General features: G+C 36.9%; 1 protein-coding gene across 2 annotated transcripts in view; it reads left to right on the top strand.

Moving 5' to 3' along the window:
• Positions 1 to 25,736, top strand: part of cep76 (centrosomal protein 76) — a 75,868-nt gene that overhangs the window by 34,396 nt on the left and 15,736 nt on the right. For both annotated transcript variants that reach the window (XM_063040877.1, XM_063040873.1), the window contains exons 8-10: positions 160 to 348; positions 4,925 to 5,091; positions 21,393 to 21,726. In XM_063040877.1, the coding sequence (XP_062896947.1) occupies positions 160 to 348; positions 4,925 to 5,091; positions 21,393 to 21,726 (690 nt within the window). The remainder of the gene's footprint in view (positions 1 to 159; positions 349 to 4,924; positions 5,092 to 21,392; positions 21,727 to 25,736) is intronic.

Here is a 25,736-nt window from a genome sequence, read left to right as displayed (position 1 = left end):
TGCAACCCTGCCATTTTTAATGGTTGGTCATAGAATAATGCGTCTGTGTTTAAGAACTTCAGATTCTATTTTCTTTGTTCAGATTATAGAATGTATTATTTTGCACCTGAATTAACTATGCTGAAGAAATTGACTATTTTCACCTTTCTTCTTCCTCAGGACGAAAATGGTATAAATCGTCCAGTGTGCTCTTATGTAAAACCTTTGCGGGCTGGCAGGCTTCTGGACACACCAAGACAAGCTGCTAGGTTTGTCAATGTTCTTGGCTATGAGAGAGCCACCACGGTTGGAGGTGGATCCAAACAAGAACAATGGTGCACTCTCCTGAGTTTTCTCTGTAAAGGCAAGGTACTTATCTTACTATTTAGTTTTATTTTCAGGTCTATCTTTGTTAAAAGCTAAATTAGATATTTTAAAGCAAAGTTAGAATTTGATATCATAGTATTTCTATAATTTTCTTATGACAGAGAGAAGGCAGTTTTAGTCCATTGAGTCTGCTAGATCACTGAATCTCTGTTCCCCAATAATTTTCCCTGTGATACATTCCAATCAACTCCCTCAAATTGCACTACTCACTTGGAAAAGTTAAAAATTGAAGATGTTTGCAGAGAAGGGGGAAGAGAACAAGGACAATGTCTTTATAGTTGACCATTTGATACTGAGTGATCATTTTCTCCTCCAAACCCCCCCCCACACACACCCTCAATCCTGCTTGAAATGCATACATTGTCAGGTGTACTCCTATTAAAGAACTTTGTGAGCTAGTAGTTTCCTGGACACACCAGGACAACTTGTCATTCAGTACCTTTTAATCTCCACCCTTTCAAAGAAATCCCCTCCATTTTCTCCACCCCTCTCCCTTGTTTCTTGGTGCCTGTAACTCATCACTCATTAGTGTAACCAACCTCTTAAATAGCTCTCCTCCCATGAGGTATCTTATTACTATTTATCATTGTTAATTTGGTACAGTCATCAGCTTTGACTCTTCCACCCCTCCCCTCAACCTGCCCTTCAAGGAGCAACTCCCAGAAATTTGAGTGTTGTACTTCATTAATGTAAATTGTGAGGAACAGAAGCCTGAGTACTAATCCTTATGGTACACTACTCCTCTCATTTCCTTGAGTCTTGCTACCCCTTATTCTCTATTCCAGGTAACAATAATGTTTCTCTCATTTATATCTACTCTGGTTATTCTTTTACTAATTCTGTTGTCTCTTATTCATTTTTCACTATCATATCATTAAACTCTTCTATCTTCCACCCATTTATTCTCAGCCCCCACTCTCTTCATCCTAAAAACAGATCATCTCCAATTTCCTCTGGTTCCCAGAAGGATCATGAACCAGAAACATTAACTGTTTCTCTTTCCACAGATGCTGCCTGCTTAGCTGAAGAGTTTCCAATATTCCCATTGTTTTTTATATTTCAGATGTCCAGTATCCACAATATTTTACCTTTAAATTATTTGTGTAAAGTATTCTAAGTCCGTTGCTTGGCCTTTGCATCTCATTCCCATTCTCAGCAATTTTAATTCCAGAATTGTTTAATCATGTTTTGTTCCTACAATATTGTGTGAAAGAAATTTGTCTAAAAATTAAATATGTGATACTGAATTGTAATCTAATGGGTTATATATTTTACAGATTCATCAGTAACAGAAAGTTTTTGGTGAATTTTAAGGAAGGTTGAAGTACTTGTAGTTTAGATGTGACATGGTGCTACTGCAGTAAGCACTGCGTCTTCAGTCCAAACATTAGTTTCAATCCTGATTTGGTGCTGCCTAGGTGAAGTTTGCATGTGTTCCCCATACTGTGAGAGTTTCCACTGAGTACTTCAGTTTCTTAACAAGGCCAATGATACTCTGATAGGTTAATTATTCCTTAATGTTAGTAAGACCATAAGACATAGAAGCAGAATTAGGCAGTTCAGCCTGTCGATTGTGCTACACCATTCCATCACTGGCTGATCCCAGATCCCACTCAACCCAATAAATCTACCTTCTCGTCATATCCTTTGATGCCCTGACCAATCAGGAAACTATCAACTGCTGCCTTAAACATACCAATGGACTTGGCCTCCACCACAGTCTGTGGCAAAGCATACCACAGATTCACTACTCTTTGGCTAAAAAAATCCTCCTTCCCTCTGTTCTAAAAGGTGACCTCTCAATTTTGAGGCTGTGCCCTCTAGTTCTGGATACCCCTACAATAGGAGACATCCTCTCCACATCCACCTTATCTAGTCCTTCCAACTTTTGTTAAGTTTCAATTCTTCTAAATTCCAGACTCAAAGCTGCCAAATGCTTCCCATATGTTAACCTCTTCATTCTTGGAATGATCCTTGTGAAACTCCTCTGGACTCTCTCCAATGGCAACACATCCTTTCTGAGATATTGGGTCCAAAACTATTGACAGTACTCCAAGTGCGGCCTGACTAGTGTCTTATAAAGGCTCAGCATTATCTCCTTGCTTTTAAATTCTATTCCCCTTGAAATGAATGCCAACATTGCATTTGCCTTCTTTACTACAGATTCAACCTGTGAATTAACCTTCTGGGAGTCTTGCACGAGGACTCCTAAGTCCCTTTGCACCCCTAACGTATGAACTTCCTCCCCTAAAAGATAATAGTCTGCAGTATTGTTCCTTTTACCAAAATGTACTATCATACATTTTCCAACACTCTTCCATCTGCCACTTTTTGCCCGTTCTTCCAATTTGTCCAAGTCCTGCTGCATCCACATTGCTTCCTCAGCACCACCTTCCCCTCTATCTATCTTCGTATCATCCGCAAACTTTGCCACAAAGCCATCAATTCTACTACCTAAATTATTGACAAATAATGTGAACAGCAGCGGTCCCAATACTGACCCCTGAGGAACACCACTAGTCACTGGCAGCCAACCAGAGAAGGCCCCCTTTATTCCCACTCACTGCCTCCTGCCTGTCAGCTATTACTCTATCCATGCCAGCATCTTTCTTGTAATGCCATAGGATTTTACCTTGTTAAGCAGCCTCATATGTGGCATCGTATCAAATGCCTTCTGAAAATCCAGGTAAATAACATACAAAGCCACTCCTTTGTCCACCTTGCTTGTTACTTCCTTGAAGAATTCTAACAGATTTGTCAGGCAAGATTTCCCTTTACAGAAACCATGCTGCCTTTGACTTATTTTATCATTAGTCTCCAAGTACCCCAAAACCTCATCCTTAATAATAGACTCCAACACTTTCCCAATCACTGAGGTTTGGCCAACTGACCTATGATTTCTTCGCTTTTGCTTTCCTCTTTCTTAAAGAGTGGAGTGACATTTGCAATTTTCCAGTCCTTTGGGACCATGCCAGAATCAAATGATTCTTGAAAGATCATGATCAATGCATCATTATCTCTTCAGCAACCTCTCTCAGGTCTCAGGGATGTAGTCCATCTGGTCCAGGTGACTTACCTACTGTCAGATCTTTGAGTTTACCTAGCACTTTTTCCTTTGTAGTAGCAAAGACACTCAGTTCTGCTCTCTGAAGCTCACGGACCTCTGGCTCACTGCTTGGGTCTCCCACAGTGAAGACTGATGCAAAGTATCCATTAAGTTTATCTGTCATTTCTTTGTCCCCCATTATTACCTCACCAGCATTATTTTCCAGTGGTCCAATATCAATTCTCACCTCCCTTTTACTCTATATAACTGAAAAAACTTTTAGTATCCTGCTTTATATTATTGGCTAGTTTGCCCTCATATTTCACCTTTTTCCTTGTAGCTTTTTTAGTTGCCTTTTGTTGGATTTTAAGAGCTTCCCAATCATCCAACTTGCCACTCACTTCTGCTATCTTATATGCCCTTTCCTTAGTTTTTATGCAGTCCTTGACTTCCGTTGTCAGCCACGGTTTTCTACCTCCACCATTTGAAAACAACTGCTCCTGTGGGCCATATCTATCCTGTGCTTTGCGAACTATTCCAAGGAACTTCAGCCATCTCTGCTCCGCTGAAATCCCCGCCAGTATCCTCCTCCAATCCACCTGGGCAAACTCCTCTCTCATGCCTTTGTAATTCCCTTTATTCCACTGCGATACTGATATATGTGACTTGTGCTTCTCTCTCTCAAATTGCAGTCATATTGTGATCACGGCCTCGTAAGAGTCCCTTTACGTTAAGCTCCCTAATAAGACCTGGGCTATCATACAACACCCAATCTAAGATGGCCTTTCCCCTAGTAGGCTCAATAGGCTCAAGTACATCTTGTCGGCATTCAACAAATTCCCTCTCGTGATCCAACACCAACCTGATTTTCCCAATTCCCTTGCATGTTGAAGTCCCCCAGTACAATTGTGACATTATCCTTATTACATGACCTTCCCAGCATCACTGTCCCTTTTGTACAGGTCACACCTGCCCCAGAAGAGATCCCAATTATCCAGAAATCTGAATCCCGGCCCCCACTCCGATTCTTCAGCAACATATTTATCCGCGACCTCATTCTATTTCTATCCTCATTGTCGCATGGCAAAAGCATCAAAGAGGAATTGATGGGCACGTGAAGGAGCATATATTGCTGAGCCACAGGGAATTGAGAGTGGGAATGGGATTGACGGAATTGCACTTGAGGGCCAACGTTGTCCTGTTGGGATGGATAGCCCCATTCTGTGTTAAAATAAATAAGTTTATTGTGTTCATGGGATGTATGAAAACATTTTATACATCCAATCAGTTATTTTTTGGGGAAGTCCTTGTTAAGTTAGCAAATTATTTTCTATTTTTCTATTAGTTGACCAGAGATTGGATGAAAGTTAGGGAAGCATAGATTTCGGCATGAAAGAGACAAAAGGATTCTGCTTTAGTGTATCTAATTATTGTTAAATTGGGATGTTTTGGGGTGAATGTTTTTTTTCTCCATTGGGGACAATCAGTCTATCTACTTTTGGTTACCTTTAGGGAGACTGTGAGGATCATGCCACCTTACTGTGCAGTTTGCTGCTGGGCTTTGGATTGGATGCCTACGTGTGTGTAGGAACAAAAGCAAGAAGGGTGCCCCACACTTGGGTGATAACCTGTGGAACAAATGGGGATGTTGTTTTCTGGGAGAGCTTAACAGGATGCAGGTGAAAACAAAGTATTCATTCATTATTAAAGTATATAATGTTACCAGTATACTTTTCTACCCCAGTAATCTATATGTTGAGTCTTGGGTACAATTCTAAGAGAGGGTGCATATACAGGATTTCTCTGTCAGTCTTGCACAAAGATCTTCCACCTTAGAACCATGTTCTATTTAACTGGGTAATGGTTGAGGTTTTGAGAAAATTATCAGCTTGGTGCCAGGTTACTGATTTTGTAGACCATAAGAAATAGAGGCAAGAGTTGGATATTCAACCCCTCGTGCCTGATTCTGCATTCAATAATATCATGGCTGGTCTTTAATTTTAATACTATTTTCCTGCACTAAACCAAATAGTTTTATTTCCCTAATATCGAAAAAATTGGTAATGGGCTTTCTTATGTATGCTAAGTGGCTGAGCTTTCATAGCTCCTTTGGTAAAGAAGTCTAAATAACTACTATGGGATGAAGAAAATTCACTTTCATCTCTTATTTCTGATACTCAGCCAAGGGAAGCATCCATACCTCTACTATGTCATGGCCTGTTTGTACACTATACCATTTTGTACATTTCAAAGACATTACCACTCATTTGTCTAAACTTATCAGTGTAGGGCCAGTCCTCGTGTAATGAATCACTCTCTTGAGCTTATGTTGCACTTCCTCCATCTTGAATATTTGCTTCCTTTGGTAGATTGATCAGACGTGCACATGTGTCAACAAAATCCCATATAATGGGAGAAAGAATTATGTTCTTAAATCCTTTGGCTATAAAGGCCAACATACTATTTGCTACCTGGAACTGTATGTTAGTTATGTAGTACTGTATATTGGTGTCCAAGTACACCAAGGTGCTTACGAACACCAAACTCTAAGCATTGAAAGTCTACTCACCCTTCTATTTTTTTTCTACCGGGAGTGGGGTGGTGACCTAACCTTTTTTCCAGTTATATACCAGCTGCCATGACCATGCACATTTATTTAACCTGTTCACATCTTAATGAAATCTTTCTGCATCCTTTTGGCAGTCTACATTACTGCCCAGTTTTGCATCATCAACGAGCTTGTGCATACAGCGTTTGACCCTGTGGCCCACTATTTGTTCCATCCTCCAAATTATTCATTTTGGGTTCTCTGCTAATTCTTGTTTTACACTTGTTAATAACCTCTAATTTTGCTTAATAATCTATGGTGTGGCGACTTACAAAGCTGCCTTAAAGTGTAAATATACAACATTAACTGATTTACCCTATTGCATTCTATTAATTATAACTTCAGAAAATTCCAGTGGATGTTCCAAACATAATTTGCCTTTGGAAATCATGATTTCCTGCTTTTGTTTTCTTTTGGCACGTTTTCTAATGTCGTCTCTAACTTCTACTGATGGCCATGGACAGACTAGTTTTCCTGTTTGATTTTGCATCTTAAAGGGGAGTACATGACTTAAACCTATGTGTTAATTCTTTAAATGATTGTCCATAGATGCTGCAGTTAAATGTTTTAATGTTTTTTTTTCCAATACACTCATGCTTCATGCCATTGTCATTTATATAGATCTAAGACCTTGGCTTCAGATTAAACAAAAACATTTTAAATTACTATATAAGGTTCTTTCATATTATGATAACTAAAGACTCCAAATCATAACTCATTCACAAAAGAATTAAAATTGTCTATTCCCTTGTTTCCATTACATAGCAAAAAAATCCATCTCTTGTACACTTTATGAATTTGTCCTCACATTATTACTGTTAATTTGGAATGATTTTAGACTGACGTCCCTTGCGACTAATGCATTGTTCCTGTCGACTGCATCTTTAATCTCTTGGTTTATACTCTGTCTTAAATTACTACCACTTTTGCGGGGGGGGGGGGTCTCTATATACAAAGCTCCCATCAGTGGTTTCTTCTACGCCTTGTTTCTTAGCTCTAAAGGAAACTGATTCTTTCTCCTGCTTTTATCCCATTCTTTAATATCAGGGCCACCCTACCTACTCTTCTATTTTCCTCCAGTGCACAAAACTTAGTTTTTGCTCTGGTTCAAGTTCTTTAAGTAGTCATATAAATCACCAACAGGCCAGCAAGGTGTTGGACTCCAGAATAACCCCTGAATGATAACATCATGAACACTCACCCTTCCAATTTCCATATAACAGTGTCATTGGACTGAAAATTGGAAGAAATACCCGTGTAATAAATTAGAATGCTATTTATCCAGTAGGATTAATTAAGGTACTTGAAAACTTTTTTTTGAATCTCATGGTTAGGTTGTTACACATTAAATACAGAAATGCCTTTCTTCATCCTTTTTACAGTCAACACTGCCACCCAGCTTTGCATTATCAATAAGCTTGTACACCCCGCATTTGAGAAATAGCAGTCCATAGAGTCATGTGTAGTATGTACATGCCTACATATTGCAGCTATTATTATCTATTTTCTATTATTATAATCTATGTTCTATTATATTATTTTGCCAAATAACTAACCAACCCCCTCTTACTTGCTGGTATTATCTATTTCTTTCAACTGTCTGTTCCATTGGCTAACCTATCTGTGAAATAATTAAACCTTAAACTGGCTTGTTTACTACTTATAGTCTGAGCTTGTGTCTGCAGAATTTGTGGTTATTTCGAATATTTTCTGGATGTGACGAGTGCAGGTCTGGTCTGATCAATCAGTGAGCTCGTGAGCCTGACTGCACCTGAAATCTTGATTTCCTTATTGCTATTGCAGGTTGCGGTGTAGGCTTCAGCATTGATTTCCTATATTCCTTTTTTCTTTTGTGCTTTCTCTATTTATTCATAAGACCATGTATAGGAGCAGAATTAAACCATTTGGCCCATCGAGTCTTCTTTGCCATTCTATTATGGTTGATTTATTATCTTTGTCAACCTCCTTCTCCTGCCTTCTTCCTGTAACCTTTCACATCCTGAACCTATCCATCTCCAATTTAAGTATACCCAATGATTCGGCCTCCACAGCTGTCTGTGACAATGAATTCCACAGATTTACTACCCTCTGGCTAAAGAAATTCCTCCTCCTCCTCATCATCATCATCTCTGTTGTAAATGGATGCCCCTCTATTCTGAGGCTGTTCCCTCTGGTCCTAGACTAGCCCACCATAGGAGATCTTCCTCTCAACATCCATTCTATCTAAGCCTTTCAATATTCAATAGGTTTCAGTGAGATGCCTCCCATACTTCTAAACTCCAACAAGTACAGGTCCTGAGCCATCAAACGTTAGCCCTCTCATTCTTGGAATTATTCTTATGAACCTCCTCTGGACCCTCTCCATTGCTAGTGCATCTTTTCCAAGATACAGGGCCCAAAACAGCTCATAATACTACAAGTGTAGTCCGACCAATTCCTTAAAAAGCCTCAGTATTACATCCTTCTAGTCCTCTCCAAATATATTTTAACACTGCATTTACTTTCCTTTTTAAATCTTTTTATTGAGTAAGTATACAAAAAAGGTAAGCCATATAAACATTAATACAATGTTAAAGTATAATAAAATTCCAAAAGATATCAATACCAAAAAAAATACTACAAACAATGTAATTTAAACATAAGAAACCAAGATAACATAATAGTATACTAAATTTTATATATATCAATGGAAAAAAAAGAAAAAAAAAACCCCAAAAAAAAACCCACCGTGCAGCTAACTAAAAGCAAAGCAAAGCAATGGGCTAACTTGAAACCAAACAAAGTTAAACTTAAAATCACGTCCTCAATCCCGACCTCCATTAAAAACAGTGAAAAAAAAACAAGAAGGGTAAATATTACATTAAATGAAAATATCGAATAAAAGGTCCCCAAATCTGTTCAAATTTAAATGAAGAATCATAAAGGTTACTTCTAATTTTCTCCAAATTCAAACATAAAATCGTCTGAGAAAACCAAAAAAAGGTAGTTGGAGCATTAAGCTCTTTCCAATGTTGTAAAATACATCTTTTCGCCATTAAAGTAAGAAATGCAATCATTCTACGGGCTGAAGGGGAAAGATTACTAGAAATTTTAGGTAGTCCAAAGATAGCGGTAATAGGGTGAGGAGAGATATCTATATTTAATACCTTAGAAATAATATTGAAAATATCTCTCCAAAAAGTTTCCAAAGTAGGGCAAGACCAAAACATATGAGTTAAAGAGGCTATCTGCCCCGAACATCTATCACAGAAAGGATTAATATGCGAGTAAAAACGCGCTAACTTATCTTTGGACATATGTGCTCTATGAACCACTTTAAATTGAATTAGGGAATGTTTAGCACAAATAGAGGAAGTATTAACTAATTGTAAAATCTGCCCCCAATCATCCACAGAAATGGTAAGCCCCAATTCCTGTTCCCAATCTACCCTAATCTTATCAAATGGAGCTTTCCTAAGTTTCATAATAATATTATAAATCATAGCCGATGCACCTTTCTGACATGGATTAAGGTTAATTATCGAATCTAAAATATATGTAGGAGGAAGCATTGGAAAGGAAGAAAGTATAGTACTTAGGAAATTTCTAACTTGTAAATATCTAAAAAAATGTATTCTTGATAAGTTATATTTATTAGATAATTGTTCAAAAGACATAAGGGAACCATCTAAAAATAAATCCAAAAACCGTAAAATACCCTTAGTCTTCCAAGTTTGAAAAGCGCGATCCGTAAAAGAGGGAGGAAAAAATATGTTACCTAAAATAGGAATCGCTAACCCGAATTGATTAAGATCAAAAAATTTTCTGAATTGAAACCAAATGCGCAAAGCATATTTAACTATCGGGTTAGAGACCTGCTTAAGACGTTTCGAATCAAAAGGGAGAGAGGAGCCTAAAATAGAACCAAGTGTATAACCCTGAACAGATTGTAATTCCAATGCTACCCATTTAGGAATAGATAGTATATCCTGGTCAAGTAACCAAAATTTCATATGTCGAATATTAATAGCTCAATAATAGAATCTAAAGTTAGGTAATGCTAAACCTCCATCTCTCTTAGCTTTCTGTAAATGTATTTTACCCAGTCTCGGATTCTTATTCTGCCAAATAAATGAAGAAATTTTAGAGTCAACTTTATCAAAAAAAGATTTTGGAACGAAAATTGGTAATGCCTGAAACACATATAAAAATTTTGGCAAAAAAAACATCTTAACTGCATTAATACGACCAATCAAAGTTAAATATAAGGGAAACCATTTAGATGAAAGTTGAGTAATATGGTCTATTAATGGTAAAAAGTTAGTCTTAAATAAATCTTTGTATTTACAAGTAATTTTAATCCCAAGATATGAAAAGTAATTATTAATCAATTTAAATGGAAATTTATAATATAAGGGAAGATGTTTATTAATCGGAAAAAGTTCACTCTTACTAAGATTTAATTTATAACCTGAGAAAAGACCAAATTGTGCTAATAACTCTAAAACAGCAGGAATGGATTTCTCAGGATTAGAAATATATAAAAGTAAATCATCAGCATAGAGTGATAATTTATGGGACTTTAATCCCCGAGTTATCCCAGTAATATTTGAAGATTCTCGAATAGCAATTGCAAGAGGTTCTAATGCAATATCAAATAATAGGGGACTAAGAGGACAGCCTTGTCGAGTACCACGAAAGAGAGGAAAAAAAGGTGAGTTTAAAGAGTTAGTACGAACTGAGGCTACAGGGGAATGATATAACAGTTTAATCCAGGATATAAATTTCAAGCTAAGATTAAACATTTCAAGCACCTTAAATAAATAAGGCCATTCTACTCTATCAAAAGCTTTCTCGGCATCTAAAGAAATAACACACTCAGGAACATTTTGTGAGGGAGTATAAACGATATTTAACAATGTACGAATATTATAAAAAGAGTAACGACCTTTAATAAAACCCGTTTGGTCTTCCGAAATAATAGAAGGAAGTACTTTTTCTAGTCTATTTGCTAATAACTTAGAAAAAACTTTAGAATCAACATTTAATAAAGATATTGGTCTATAAGATGCACATTGAGCAGGGTCTTTATCCTTCTTTAGTATTAGAGAAATTGATGCTCTATTAAAAGATTCAGGAAGTTTACCAAGTTTCAAAGAAGCCTCAAAAACCCTACAGAGCCAAGGAATCAATAAAGAAGCAAAACATTTATAAAATTCAACGGTAAACCCATCAGGGCCAGGAGCTTTCCCCAGATTCATAGAAAAAATAACATTCTTAATCTCATCCATTGTAATGGAAGTATCTAATAAAGAAGACATATCCTGTGAAATCTGAGGGAAGTCTAACTTATCTAAAAAATCATTCATATATTTAGAATCTCGAGGAGACTCTGATTGATATAAAGAAGAATAAAGGGGACTTCCGGTAGCGCTCATGGAGTGAAGTCGCGTTCTTGACTCGCTCCATTACCTCTGAGTTTTTTTACTCTATGGTCAGCTATACTTTAATTAACCATTAAGGCATCAATTTTTATAATACTTTGAATTAAACTGAATTCTCTGACAATTGGATGATACTTAGATCTGCTATGTCTAAGAACGGGAAAAACGGCAAGGATGGTAAACCTTCGGCTAAACCGAAAGCTACGGATCTCCCTCCGACTGAATCACCGGTGACTTTGAAAGCGATATCGGAGTTAATTCAGAGGGAAATTTCAACCTCTGTTAGGGAGATGATTCGTACGGAAATTGCAGGCTTTGTTAAAGATCTGATTCATGCGGAAATCTCAACTAATTTCCAGAAAATTGCCGATTTAATTGATAAGATGCAAACATGTATTGCGGAACATCAGTCGGCTATATCTGATCTTCAAAAATTCGCGCAACAAAGTGAGCTTAAGATGGGGAAAATCGAAGAAACAATTAATGTAATGAAGAAGAAACTTGACTTTTTGACTTTTAAAAACTCTGACTTGGAATCTAGAATGCGACGGCAGAATTTAAGAATGATCGGCGTGAGAGAAGCCGTTGAAGCTAACAACCCCATGAAATATTTCTCTCAACTTTTAAAAGATGCATTCCCTACTGTATTTCCTGACCAACCACCGCTACTGGATCGTGTTCACAGAATCCCATCATACTCGTCTAGGTCAGATAGACCTAGGCATGTTATTTTACGTTTTCATTACTTTCAAGACAAGGAGAGACTGTTTCGATTCGCTCGATCTAAAGGTTTCATTGATTTTTCGGATCTTAAGTTCCGATTCGTGGAAGATTTCAGTAAACCAATCTGGGACCAACGGGTCCGTTACAGATCCGTGATGTCGGAATTCTATAAGATGGATTTAAGACCAGCGCTGCTGTACCCTGCACGTCTAAGGATTCGCATGTTAGATGGAGCCCTTCGTTTTTTTGATTCTCCATCGGATGCCCAGAGTTATCTGGATCAACTTTCATCTTCAACATCTTAATTGCCTTTTTTTTTAATTTTCTCCGTTGATCGGAGGCTGTGAATTGGTTGGTTTTAACTTTTCTGTGCCCTATTTGGGCAGAAAAGTTTACTTTTGATTTCTTAATATGGCTGCTAAACTTTCTTTTTAACTGCGTCATTTCTTTCTTTTCCCAGGGGATTCTGGGTGGTTACTTCCCTTTTGTCATCTTACGTATTTCCTGTGCGGCCTTAAATTTTGTAGTTTTTTTTTAAATTTTATTCTGTTTTGCTTTTTATAATCACTTTATGTTAATAATCCTATTTTTTTTTGTTGCTGTGTCTATTCATGAGTTTGAGGTTTATTGTGGTTTTTTTTAATATATATTTTCCGGCTTTTGTTCTGTTCTGTGTGTATTCTAATTGAGCTAACTTTTTTTTTTACTTATTTTTTTACTGTTTTACAATTAGCTGATCCTTTTCATATTTATACCTTTTTTTTAGGGAGCGTATACCGGAAGTCATGGGGGTAGTTTTAGCGCTTGCTTCTTTCTGGCGGGTCTGCTTTAGATTTTGCCTTGGGGTCTTGGGGTGGGGGGTGGTGGGAGGGGCTTCACGTTTTAGTTTGTTTTTCTTTGGGCTATATACATTATTGAAGTACTGGTTGCGTCCTTTTCCCCGGTATCTTTTGTATGTTCTGTTTCCTCTCCGGGTTTGTGGGTCACGCCTATTGTCAATCCTCCTTGTTGTGGGTTGACTTTAGGATTTATGGAGTCTATTATTAATTTTGTCTCCTGGAATACTAATGGTCTTAATCATCCTATTAAAAGAAAAAAAGTTTTTAAAGTGTTCCGGAGACTTAAAGCACAAATTTTATTTTTACAAGAGACCCATGTACGGAGGGGGGACAGACTACGTTTTTTCAAATTCTGGAAGGAACAACAATTTCATTCGAACTCCAATGCTAAGATTCGAGGCGTCTCTATTTTTATAGATTCCTCAGTTACTTTTATACAACAGGATATTATCTCTGATCCGAATGGTAGATTTTTATTGGTTAGTGGTTTACTATTTAATAAAAAAGTAGTTTTGGTTAATGTTTATGCTCCTAATATGGATTGTCCGGAATTTTATAAATCATTGTTTGATCAGTTTCCGAATTTGAACGAGTTTTCATTGATTTGGGGCGGAGATCTTAATACCTGTTTATCTCCAGCTTTGGACCGTTCGGCTCCTTTACGGACTTTACCTAATAAATCTGCAAATTTGATTAATTTTTTTCTTTCTGATTCTGGGTCGACGGACATTTGGCGTTTTCTGCATCCTCAGGAAAAAGATTTTTCCTTTTTTTCACATGTTCATCATTCCTATTCAAGAATTGATTATTTTTTTATTGACTCTCGTCTCATTCCTTCAGTGATTAAATGTGATTATGATTCTATAACCATTTCGGATCATGCTCCACTTAAGCTTTCTATTAAAATTATGGCCAATATACCAAACAATAGACAATGGCGTTTTAATTCGCTGTTGCTTCAGGACTCGGACTTTGTTAATTTTATGAATGAACAGATTGAGCTTTTTTTTACAATTAACCATACAGAAGATATTTCGGTTAACACTCTTTGGGACACTTTTAAAGCCTATATTCGGGGTCAGATTATTTCGTATTCCGTTGCTTTGAGGAAGAAACAGAAGCAGGAGGAGATGGCAATTGTGGACAAGATTAAAGAAATTGATAAGAAATATGTTATGGCTCCTTCTGAGGAGCTATACAAACAAAGAACTGAACTTCAAATGGAACACAGTTTACTACTCTCGTCCTCGATTGTAAACCAATTAAAGAAAACAAGAAGTGATTTTTATGTTCATAGTGATAAAATTGGCAAGCTGCTGGCTAATCAATTGAAATCTAATTATGTTAAATCTCAAATCAATCAGATTTATAACCAAAATGATCGATTGATATTGGATCATGTGGGGATTAATCAAACCTTTTGTGATTTTTATTCTTCTTTATATCAATCAGAGTCTCCTCGAGATTCTAAATATATGAATGATTTTTTAGATAAGTTAGATTTCCCTCAGATTTCACAGGATATGTCTTCTTTATTAGATACTTCCATTACAATGGATGAGATTAAGAATGTTATTTTTTCTATGAATCTGGGGAAAGCTCCTGGCCCTGATGGGTTTACCGTTGAATTTTATAAATGTTTTGCTTCTTTATTGATTCCTTGGCTCTATAAGGTTTTTGAGGCTTCTTTGAAACTTGGTAAACTTCCGGAATCTTTTAATAGAGCATCAATTTCTTTAATACTAAAGAAGGATAAAGACCCTGCTCAATGTGCATCTTATAGACCAATATCTTTATTAAATGTTGATTCTAAAGTTTTTTCTAAGTTATTAGCAAATAGACTAGAAAAAGTACTTCCTTCTATTATTTCGGAAGACCAAACGGGTTTTATTAAAGGTCGTTACTCTTTTTATAATATTCGTACATTGTTAAATATCGTTTATACTCCCTCACAAAATGTTCCTGAGTGTGTTATTTCTTTAGATGCCGAGAAAGCTTTTGATAGAGTAGAATGGCCTTATTTATTTAAGGTGCTTGAAATGTTTAATTTTAGCTTGAAATTTATATCCTGGATTAAACTGTTATATCACTCCCCTGTAGCCTCGGTTCGTACTAACTCTTTAAACTCACCTTTTTTTCCTCTCTTTCGTGGTACTCGACAAGGCTGTCCTCTTAGTCCCCTATTATTTGATATTGCATTAGAACCTCTTGCAATTGCTATTCGAGAATCTTCAAATATTACTGGGATAACTCGGGGATTAAAGTTCCATAAATTATCACTCTATGCTGATGATTTACTTTTATATATTTCTAATCCTGAGAGATCTATTCCTGCTGTTTTAGAGTTATTAGCACAATTTGGTCTTTTCTCAGGTTATAAATTAAATCTTAGTAAGAGTGAACTTTTTCCGATTAATAAACATCTTCCCTTATATTATAAATTTCCATTTAAATTGATTAATAATTACCTTTCATATCTTGGGATTAAAATTACTTGTAAACATAAAGATTTATTTAAGACTAACTTTTTACCATTAATAGACCATATTACTCAACTTTCATCTAAATGGTTTCCCTTATATTTAACTTTGATTGGTCGTATTAATGCAGTTAAGATGTTTTTTTTGCCAAAATTTTTATATGTGTTTCAGGCATTACCAATTTTCGTTCCTAAATCTTTTTTTGATAAAGTCGACTCTAAAATTTCTTCATTTATTTGGCAGAATAAGAATCCGAGACTGGGTAAAATACATTTACAGAAAGCTAAGAGAGATGGAGGTTTAGCATTACCTAACTTTAGATTTTATTATTGGGCTATTAATATTCGACATATGAAATTTTGGTTACTTGACCGGGACATACTATCTATTCCTAAATGGGTAGCATTGGAATTACAATCTGTTCAGGGTTATACACTTGGTTCTATTTTAGGTTCATCTCTTCCCTTTGATTCGAAACGCCTTAAGCAGGTCTCTAACCCGATCGTTAAATATGCTTTGCGTATTTGGTTTCAATTCAGAAAATTTTTTGATCTTAATCAATTCGGGTTAGCGATTCCTATTTTAGGTAACATATTTTTTCCTCCCTCTTTTACGGATCGCGCTTTTCAAACTTGGAAGACTAAGGGTATTTTACGGTTTTTGGATTTATTTTTAGATGGTTCCCTTATGTCTTTTGAACAATTATCTAATAAATATAACTTATCAAGAATACATTTTTTTAGATATTTACAAGTTAGAAATTTCTTAAGTACTATACTTTCTTCCTTTCCAATGCTTCCTCCTATATATATTTTAGATTCGATAATTAACCTTAATCCATGTCAGAAAGGTGCATCGGCTATGATTTATAATATTATTATGAAACTTAGGAAAGCTCCATTTGATAAGATTAGGGTAGATTGGGAACAGGAATTGGGGCTTACCATCTCTGTGGATGATTGGGGGCAGATTTTACAATTAGTTAATACTTCCTCTATTTGTGCTAAACATTCCCTAATTCAATTTAAAGTGGTTCATAGAGCACATATGTCCAAAGATAAGTTAGTGCGTTTTTACACGCATATTAATCCTTTCTGTGATAGATGTTCGGGGCAGATAGCCTCTTTAACTCATATGTTTTGGTCTTGCCCTACTTTGGAAACTTTTTGGAGAGATATTTTCAATATTATTTCTAAGGTATTAAATATAGATATCTCTCCTCACCCTATTACCGCTATCTTTGGACTACCTAAAATTTCTAGTAATCTTTCCCCTTCAGCCCGTAGAATGATTGCATTTCTTACTTTGATGGCGAAAAGATGTATTTTACAACATTGGAAAGAGCTTAATGCTCCAACTACCTTTTTTTGGTTTTCTCAGACGATTTTATGTTTGAATCTGGAGAAAATTAGAAGTAACCTTTATGATTCTTCATTTAAATTTGAACAGATTTGGGGACCTTTTATTCGATATTTTCATTTAATGTAATATTTACCCTTCTTGTTCTTTTTTCACTGTTTTAATGGAGGTCGGGATTGAGGACGTGATTTTAAGTTTAACTCTGTTTGGTTTCAAGTTAGCCCATTGCTTTGCTTTGCTTTTAGTTAGTTGCACGGTGGGTTTTTTTTTGGGGTTTTTTTTTTTTTCTTTTTTTTCCATTGATATATATAAAATCTAGTATACTATTATGTTATCTTGGTTTCTTATGCTTAAATTACATTGTTTGTAGTATTTTCTTTTTGGTATTGTTATCTTTTGGAATTTTATTATACTTTAACATTGTATTAATGTTTATATGGCTTACCTTTTTTGTATACTTACTCAATAAAAAGATTTAAAAAGAAAGAAAGAAAAGAAGAATAAAAATCACAAAAGGTTTGATTAGTCCCCACATGATCCAGTATCAATCGATCATTTTGGTTATAAATCTGATTGATTTGAGATTTAACATAATTAGATTTCAATTGATTAGCCAGCAGCTTGCCAATTTTGTCACTGTGAACATAAAAGTCACTTCTTGTTTTCTTTAATTGGTTTACAATCGAGGACGAGAGTAGTAAACTGTGTTCCATTTGAAGTTCAGTTCTTTGTTTGTATAACTCCTCAGAAGGAGCCATAACATATTTCTTATCAATTTCTTTAATCTTGTCCACAATTGCCATCTCCTCCTGCTTCTGTTTCTTCCTCAAAGCAACAGAATACGAAATAATCTGACCCCGAATATAGGCTTTAAAAGTGTCCCAAAGAGTGTTAACCGAAATATCTTCTGTATGGTTAATTGTAAAAAAAAAAAGCCCAATCTGTTCATTCATAAAATTAACAAAGTCCGAGTCCTGAAGCAACAGCGAATTAAAACGCCATTGTCTATTTGGTATATTGGCCATAATTTTAATAGAAAGCTTAAGTGGAGCATGATCCGAAATGGTTATAGAATCATAATCACATTTAATCACTGAAGGAATAAGACGAGAATCAATGAAAAAATAATCAATTCTTGAATAGGAATGATGAACATGTGAAAAGAAGGAAAAATCTTTTTCCTGAGGATGCAGAAAATGCCAAATGTCCATCGACCCAGAATCAGAAAGGAAGAAATTAATCAGATTTGCAGATTTATTAGGTAAAGTCCGTAAAGGAGCCGAACGGTCCAAAGCTGGAGACAAACAGGTATTAAGATCTCCGCCCCAAATCAATGAAAACTCATTCAAATTCGGAAACTGATCAAACAATGATTTATAAAATTCCGGACAATCCATATTAGGAGCATAAACATTAACCAAAACTACTTTTTTATTAAATAGTAAACCACTAACCAATAAAAATCTACCATTCGGATCAGAGATAATATCCTGTTGTATAAAAGTAACTGAGGAATCTATAAAAATAGAAACGCCTCGGATCTTAGCATTGGAGTTCGAATGAAATTGTTGTTCCTTCCAGAATTTGAAAAAACGTAGTCTGTCCCCCCTCCGTACATGGGTCTCTTGTAAAAATAAAATTTGTGCTTTAAGTCTCCGGAACACTTTAAAAACTTTTTTCCTTTTAATAGGATGATTAAGACCGTTAGTATTCCAGGAGACAAAATTAATAATAGACTCCATAAATCCTAAAGTCAACCCACAACAAGGAGGATTGACGATAGGCGCGACCCACAAACCCGGAGAGGAAACAGAACATACAAAAGATACCGGGAAAAAGGACGCAACCAGTACTTCAATAATGTATATAGCCCAAAGAGAAACAAACTAAAACGTGAAGCCCCTCCCACCACCCCCGCCCCAAGACCCGAAGGCAAAATCTAAAGCAGACCCGCCAGAAAGAAGCAAGCGCTAAAACTACCCCCATGACTTCCGGTATACGCTCCCTAAAAAAAAGGTATAAATATGAAAAGGATCAGCTAATTGTAAAACAGTAAAAAAGTAAAAAAAAAGGTAGCTCAATTAAAATACACACAGAACAGAACAAAAGCCGGAAAATATATATTAAAAAAAAACCACAATAAACCTCAAACCCATGAATAGACACAGCAACAAGAAAAAATAAGATTATTGACATAAAGTGGTTATAAAAAGCAAAACAGAATAAAATTTAAAAAAAAACTACAAAATTTAAGGCCACACAGGAAATACGTAAGATGACAAAAAGGAAGTAACCACCCAGAATCCCCTGGGAAAAGAAAGAAATGACGCAGTTAAAAAGAAAGTTTAGCAACCATATTAAGAAATCAAAAATAAACTTTTCTGCCCAAATAGGGCACGAAAAAGTTAAAACCAACCAATTCACAGCCTCCGATCAACGGAGATAATTAAAAAAAAGCAATTAAGATGTTAAAGATGAAAGTTGATCCAGATAACTCTGGGCATCCGATGGAGAATCAAAAAAACGAAGGGCTCCATCTGACATGCGAATCCTTAGACGTGCAGGGTACAGCAGCGCTGGTCTTAAGTCCATCTTATAGAATTCCGACATCACGGATCTGTAACGAACCCGCTGGTCCCAGATTGGTTTACTGAAATCTTCCACGAATCGGAACTTAAGATCCGAAAAATCAATGAAACCTTTAGATCGAGCGAATCGAAACAGTCTCTCCTTGTCTTGAAAGTAATGAAAACGTAAGATAACATGCCTAGGTCTATCTGACCTAGACGAGTATGATGGGATTCTGTGAACACGATCCAGAAGCGGTGGTTGGTCAGGAAATACAGTAGGGAATGCATCTTTTAAAAGTTGAGAAAAATATTTCATGGGGTTGTTAGATTCCACAGCTTCCCTTACCCCGATCATTCGTAAATTCTGCCGTCGCATTCTAGATTCCAAGTCAGACTTTTTAAAAGTCAAAAAGTCAAGTTTCTTCTTCATTACATTAATTGTTTCTTCGATTTTCCCCATCTTAAGCTCACTTTGTTGCGCGAATTTTTGAAGATCAGATATAGCCGACTGATGTTCCGCAATAAATGTTTGCATCTTATCAATTGAATCGGTAATTTTCTGGAGATTAGTTGAGATTTCCGTATGAATCAGGTCTTTAACAGGGCCTGCAATTTCCGTACGAATCATCTCCCTAACAGAGGTTGAAATTTCCCTCTGAATTAACTCCGATATAGCTTTCAAAGTCACCGGTGATTCAGTCGGGGGGAGATCCGTAGCTTTCGGTTTAACCGGAGGTTTACCATCCTTGCCGTTTTTCCCGTTCTTAGACATAGCAGATCTAAGTATCATCCAATTGTCGGAGAATTCAGTTTAATTCAAAGTATTGTAAGAATTGATGCCTTAATGGTTAATAAAAGTATAGCTGACCATAGAGAAAAAAAACTCAGAGGTAATGGAGCGAGTCAAGAACGCGACTTCACTCCATGAGCGCTACCGGAAGTCTCCTACTTTCCTTAAATACTGTCTGAACCGACAGGTTAATGTTCAGGTAATCCTGCACGAGGACGCCCAAATTCCTTTACACCGCCTTTTTTTTAAATTTTTCTCCCTGTTTAGAAAATAGTCTGTGCCTTTATTCCTTCTACCAAACTACATGACCATACACTTCCCTATACTGTATTCCATCTCCCTCTTCTTTGTCCATTCTCCCAATCTAAATCCTTCTGCGGACTTTCTGCTTCCTCAATACTTCCTGCCCCTCCACCTACCTCTGTATTGTCTTCAGACTTGGCCACAAAGCTATCAATTATGTTATCTAAAGCGCTGACATGTAATGTGAAAAGAAATGGTCCCAACATTAACCCCTGTGGAACACCGGCAGCCAACGAATAAAGGCCTCCTTTATTCCCACTCTTTGCCTCCTGCCAGTCAACCAATCTTCTATCCATGGTAGAATCTGTCCTGAAACATCATGGACTTCTATCTAGTTAACCAGCCTTATATGCAGCACTTGCCAAAGGCCTTCTGAAAATCCAAATAAACAATATCCACTGACTCCCCTTTGTCTATCCTGGGTGTTATTTCCTCAAAGCATTCCAACAGATTTGTCAGGTAAAATTTCCCCTTAAGGAAACCACATTGACTGGCCTGTCACATACCTCCGAGTACCCCAAAACTTCATCACCTTCCCATGTCATCACTTGCTTTGAACAATACTTGCCATTTGTTGATTCATGCCAATTCTCCTAACATTCCATGTCTTTTTTATCTAAGTTTAATGCACTTGTGTTGCTTGAACTGCTTTAAGAGGATTAAATGTAGTTAATAGATCAAGCACTGATTGTCTAAGGAATTCTATTAATCTGTATCTTAGTTACAGACAATTCCTATTTTAATTTAGAGAAGTGTTAGATGTATTTAGTCATGATTTAATTGACTTTAAAATCAATGTTTGATCCATTTAATACAAACACGCTGTTGGGAAACTGTTATATTCCTGTATATTTAAAGTTGATTTTTGGCTTTGTTTTTATACAGATATGTTCACCAGCCTGTTAATCCTGATGACCCACCATTAGTAGAGCAACCAAAGAGGGTGTATCCATATTGCTCAATCGGCTGCCTCTTCAATCACCAGAGCTTTTATGCAAATTGTCAGCCATCTGACACAGTTGAACTGTGCCACTTTGACCTAAATGATGAATCGCAGTGGAAACCCATGAGTACAGAGGCCATAAGATCTGTGTGTGCTCCCGGATCGTCTATTTCATTGCCACCATTTCCACCTTTGTGTGCTCCAACGATTGATGCAGCAGTTGCGAGCAATGAGATTGAATTGGCTTTGAGGGGTCTGATTTCAGAACACAGGAAGGTATGAAAATAAACAAGCATAATGGTATTTTGAGATCTTCAGTAATGTGACTGTATTTCTGCCCTATTTAAATACAACATATAATTGAATGACGTTCTTTTATAGTTTATTTAAAGAGGATGGAAATTTTGTATTCTGTCTCCTGTATTTAATAGATGAATACTGTACAATACAAACATTTCAGCATATAATTTGATACCCTGACATGAGAATCAACCCTGAAACCAGTCCTAGCCTCACTATTTTCTTGGAACTCCAATGGAAAGTTTCCGTAATTTGGATCACCAGTGGATGAGGTATCTCTGTGTGCTACCATGTGAAAAAGGGCAAGCTAGGCTATCCAGCCTGAAGGGCTGTAGTTAGTACAAGAAGGCTAGAGATTTTACATGATAAAATCTCTGATAGCACAGACTTTCTGCTATATTTCTCCTACATTTATTGAAAATAAGTAACTGTCAGATGCCGTCCAAATGCATAAGTTTTACCAAGAGCCGAGCTTTCTTGTTTAAGGTATTTTCACTCACGTCTTTTTTAATCAGTTATATATTTGTGAGCAGTTTCTCCAATGCATTCACATTGATAATTGATAAATCCCTGTGTACTACTGTAAGGCTGCATTCACAACCTATGTCATTGATGTTGCAAATTTCTTATCCAGTCTAGAATGACCTCTAATTACAGAGGACTATTGTAATAAATAACTCCTTGTGCATATATTACACAGTATGTACAATGCTGAAGCAGACCAATTTGTCTTCCTCTTGCGTCCTCCCATCCTCCAAATTATCTCATTAAAGTATCCCTGTTGCTTTTGACCTAATTGTTTACCTATGTTTGCTATCCTGATAGTTTAGTTTAAAACAAAGTCAGTATGGTCGCCTTTTCCAGAATTCAATTTGGAAAGCTCTATCAATATATCTATCCACGTAGATAAGTTTGTTTTTTGATTATACCTTACAGGCAACTTTCCTGTCAACTAAAATGTCTGTTATTTCTCATTTCCCTTTGTCATCACTTTAGCCTTTTTGCAGCCCATGGGAACAATCCAAGGGAACTGAAAGAGGTTAGGCAAAGATAGTTCCCTTTTTTTTTTGATACCTTTTACTCAGTTAAGTATCTCTTAGAGCAGCGGTCCCCAACCACTGGGCTGCGGACCGGTACCAGGCTGCAAAGCATGTGCTACCAGGCCGCGAGGAAATGATACGAGTCAGCTGCACCTTTCCTCATTCCCTGTCACACACTGTTGAACTTGAATATGGGGTTGCCAACTGTCCTGTATTTGCTGGGACATCCTGTATATTGGGCTAAATTGGTTTGTCCCATACGGGACCGCCCTTGTCCTGTATTTCCCCCGCTAAGGTAGAGCGTTCCTATGAAACCTTTCATCCGGAAATGGCATAAAGTGAGAAGCAATTACCATTAATTTATATGGGAAAAATTTTTGAGTGTTCCCAGACCCAAAAAATAACCTACCAAATAACACATAAAACCTAAAATAATTCTAACATATAGTAAAAGCATTAATGATATGATAAATACACAGCCTATATAAAGTAGAAATAATGTATGTACAGTGTAGTTGAGAAGATTAAGGCACAACCAATTAATGGGAAAAAAATCGGCACATATGCGCATGTGCACGTCACATATGCGAACATCATGCATGCGCACACAGGTGCCCGCGCAAGGCTTCGAGGTTATGGTAGTCTTTCTCGGGGTAAACACAAGTGTCTCGTCAACACACACAAAAAATGCTGGTGAACGCAGCAGGCCAGGCAGCATCTATAGGAAGAGGTACAGTCAACGTTTCGGGCCGGGACCCTTCGTCAGGATTTGACTGCTACTTTTGTTCCTTATTTGGGAGGGAGAAAGTTGGAAACCCTAACTGTAAAAGACATGTTGAGGTGAGTTTAACCCTACTTGAACAACCCCCCCCCCCCCGCCGGGTCGGCTGGTCTGCAAGAATATTGTCAATACTATATTAAACCGGTCTGCAGAGCAAAAAAGCTTGGGGACCCCTGTCTTAGAGTGTGTGTATGTGTGTGGCCTATAAAAAGTATTCACCTCCCCCTGAACATTTTCATGTTTTATGGTTTTACAACATTGAATCACAGTGGATTTAATCTGACTTTTTTGACACTGATCAACAGTAAAAGGCTCTTTCATGTCAAAGTGAAAACAGATTTCTACAAAGTGATCTAAATTAGTTACAAGTATAAAACGTAAAATATTTGATTGCATAACTATTCACCCCCTTCAAGTCACTATTTAGTTGATGCACCTTTGGCAGCAATTAGAGCCTTGAGTCTGTGTGGATAGGTGCCTATATCAGCTTTGCACATCTGGACAATGCAATCCTTCTTCATTCTTCTTTACAAAACTGCTCAAGCTCTATCAAATTGTATGGGGATTGTGAATGAATGGCCCTTTTCAAGTCCAACCAGAAATTCTCAATTGGATTGACGTCTGGACTCTGACTTGGCCACTCCAGGACTTTGTTGTTTTTAAGCAATTGCTTTGTAGCTTTGACTTTATGCTTGGGGTCATCGTCTTGCTGGAAATCAAATCTTCTCTCAGGTTGCAGTTCTCATGCAGACTGCATCAGGTTTTCCTCCAGGATTTTGCTGCATTCATTTTACCCTCTACCTTCACAAGCCTTCTGGGGTCTGTTGCAGTGAAGCATCCCTACAGCATAATGCAGCCACCACCTTTCTTCACGATAGGGATGGTGCATTGTTGATGGCATGCAGTGTTTTGCTTACACCAAACACAGCATTTAGTCTAATGGCCGAAAACTCAATTTTTGTTTCATCAGACCGTAGTACCTTTTTCCAGCTGACTTCAAAGACTCCCACATGCCTTCTAGCAAACTCTAGCTGAGATTTTATGTCAGTTTTTTTTCAGCAGTGACTTTGTCTTTGCCACTCTCCCATAAAGCTGCGGCTGGTGAAGCACCTGGTCAACAGCTGTATGCAAGGTCTCTCCCACCTCAGTCACTGAAGCTTGTGACTCCTCCAGAGTTGGCATGGGTCTCTTGGTGGCCTCCCTCACTAGTCCGCTTCTTGCATAGTCACTCTGTTTTTGAGGACAGCCTGCTCAAGGCAGATTTACAGCTTTACATATTCTTTCTATTTCTTGATGATTGACTTAACTGTACTCCAAGTGATATTCTGTGACTTGGAAATTTTCTAGTATCCATCTCCTGACTTGTGCTTTTCAACAACTTTTTCGCAGAGTTGCTTAGGGTGTTCTTTTGTCTTCATGGTGTGGTTTTTGCCAGGACACTGACTCACCAGCAGTTGGACCATTCAGATACTGTACAGGTGTATTCTTACTACAATCAATTGAAACACCTTGACTGCACATGGTGATCTCCATTTAACTAATTATGTGTCTTCTAAAACCAAATGACTGCACCAGTTATAATTTGGTGTGTCATTAAAGTGGGTGATACTTGTGTAATCAATTATTTTGTGTTTTATATTTGAAACTAATTTAGATCACTTTGTAGAGATCGGTTTTCACTTTGACAAGAAAGTTCTTTTCTGTTGACCGGTGGCAAAAAAAGCAAATTAAATCCACTGTGATTCAATGTTTTGTTTTTGAAACAATATAAAACAGCAAGCAATTAGGAAGACAAATGGTGTAACGATCTTTAGTTCCATAGGATTTGAGAGGAAGAATAAAGACATTTTACTGGAATTATATAGGATTGTGGGAAGACAGCGCTCAGGAAAAAGTTCTGTATAGGTATTGTCTACACATGAAGAATATTCTTGTGAATGAGGAAGTGCAACAAAGGTTCGCTAGATAGATTGCTGTGATGAAGAAGTGAGCAGACCAGATTGGAAGAATGAGAGTTGGAAACATACTGTATATAATTTCTTAATTGGCTAGATGTTGTTCCTAGCTGGGGTCTCTTGAGCCAAGTCTCAGAATAAGGTGTTAGCAGTTCAAAGTAGGTGGGGAAAAATTCTTTTCCAGATGGATAATGAATTTTTGAATTTGTT

This window comes from Mobula hypostoma, chromosome 1 (assembly GCF_963921235.1).
Source record: "Mobula hypostoma chromosome 1, sMobHyp1.1, whole genome shotgun sequence".
Classification (NCBI taxonomy): domain Eukaryota; kingdom Metazoa; phylum Chordata; class Chondrichthyes; order Myliobatiformes; family Myliobatidae; genus Mobula; species Mobula hypostoma.
The sequence above is the reverse complement of the archived record's forward strand: the minus strand, read 5'-3'. Positions and strand labels throughout refer to the sequence as shown.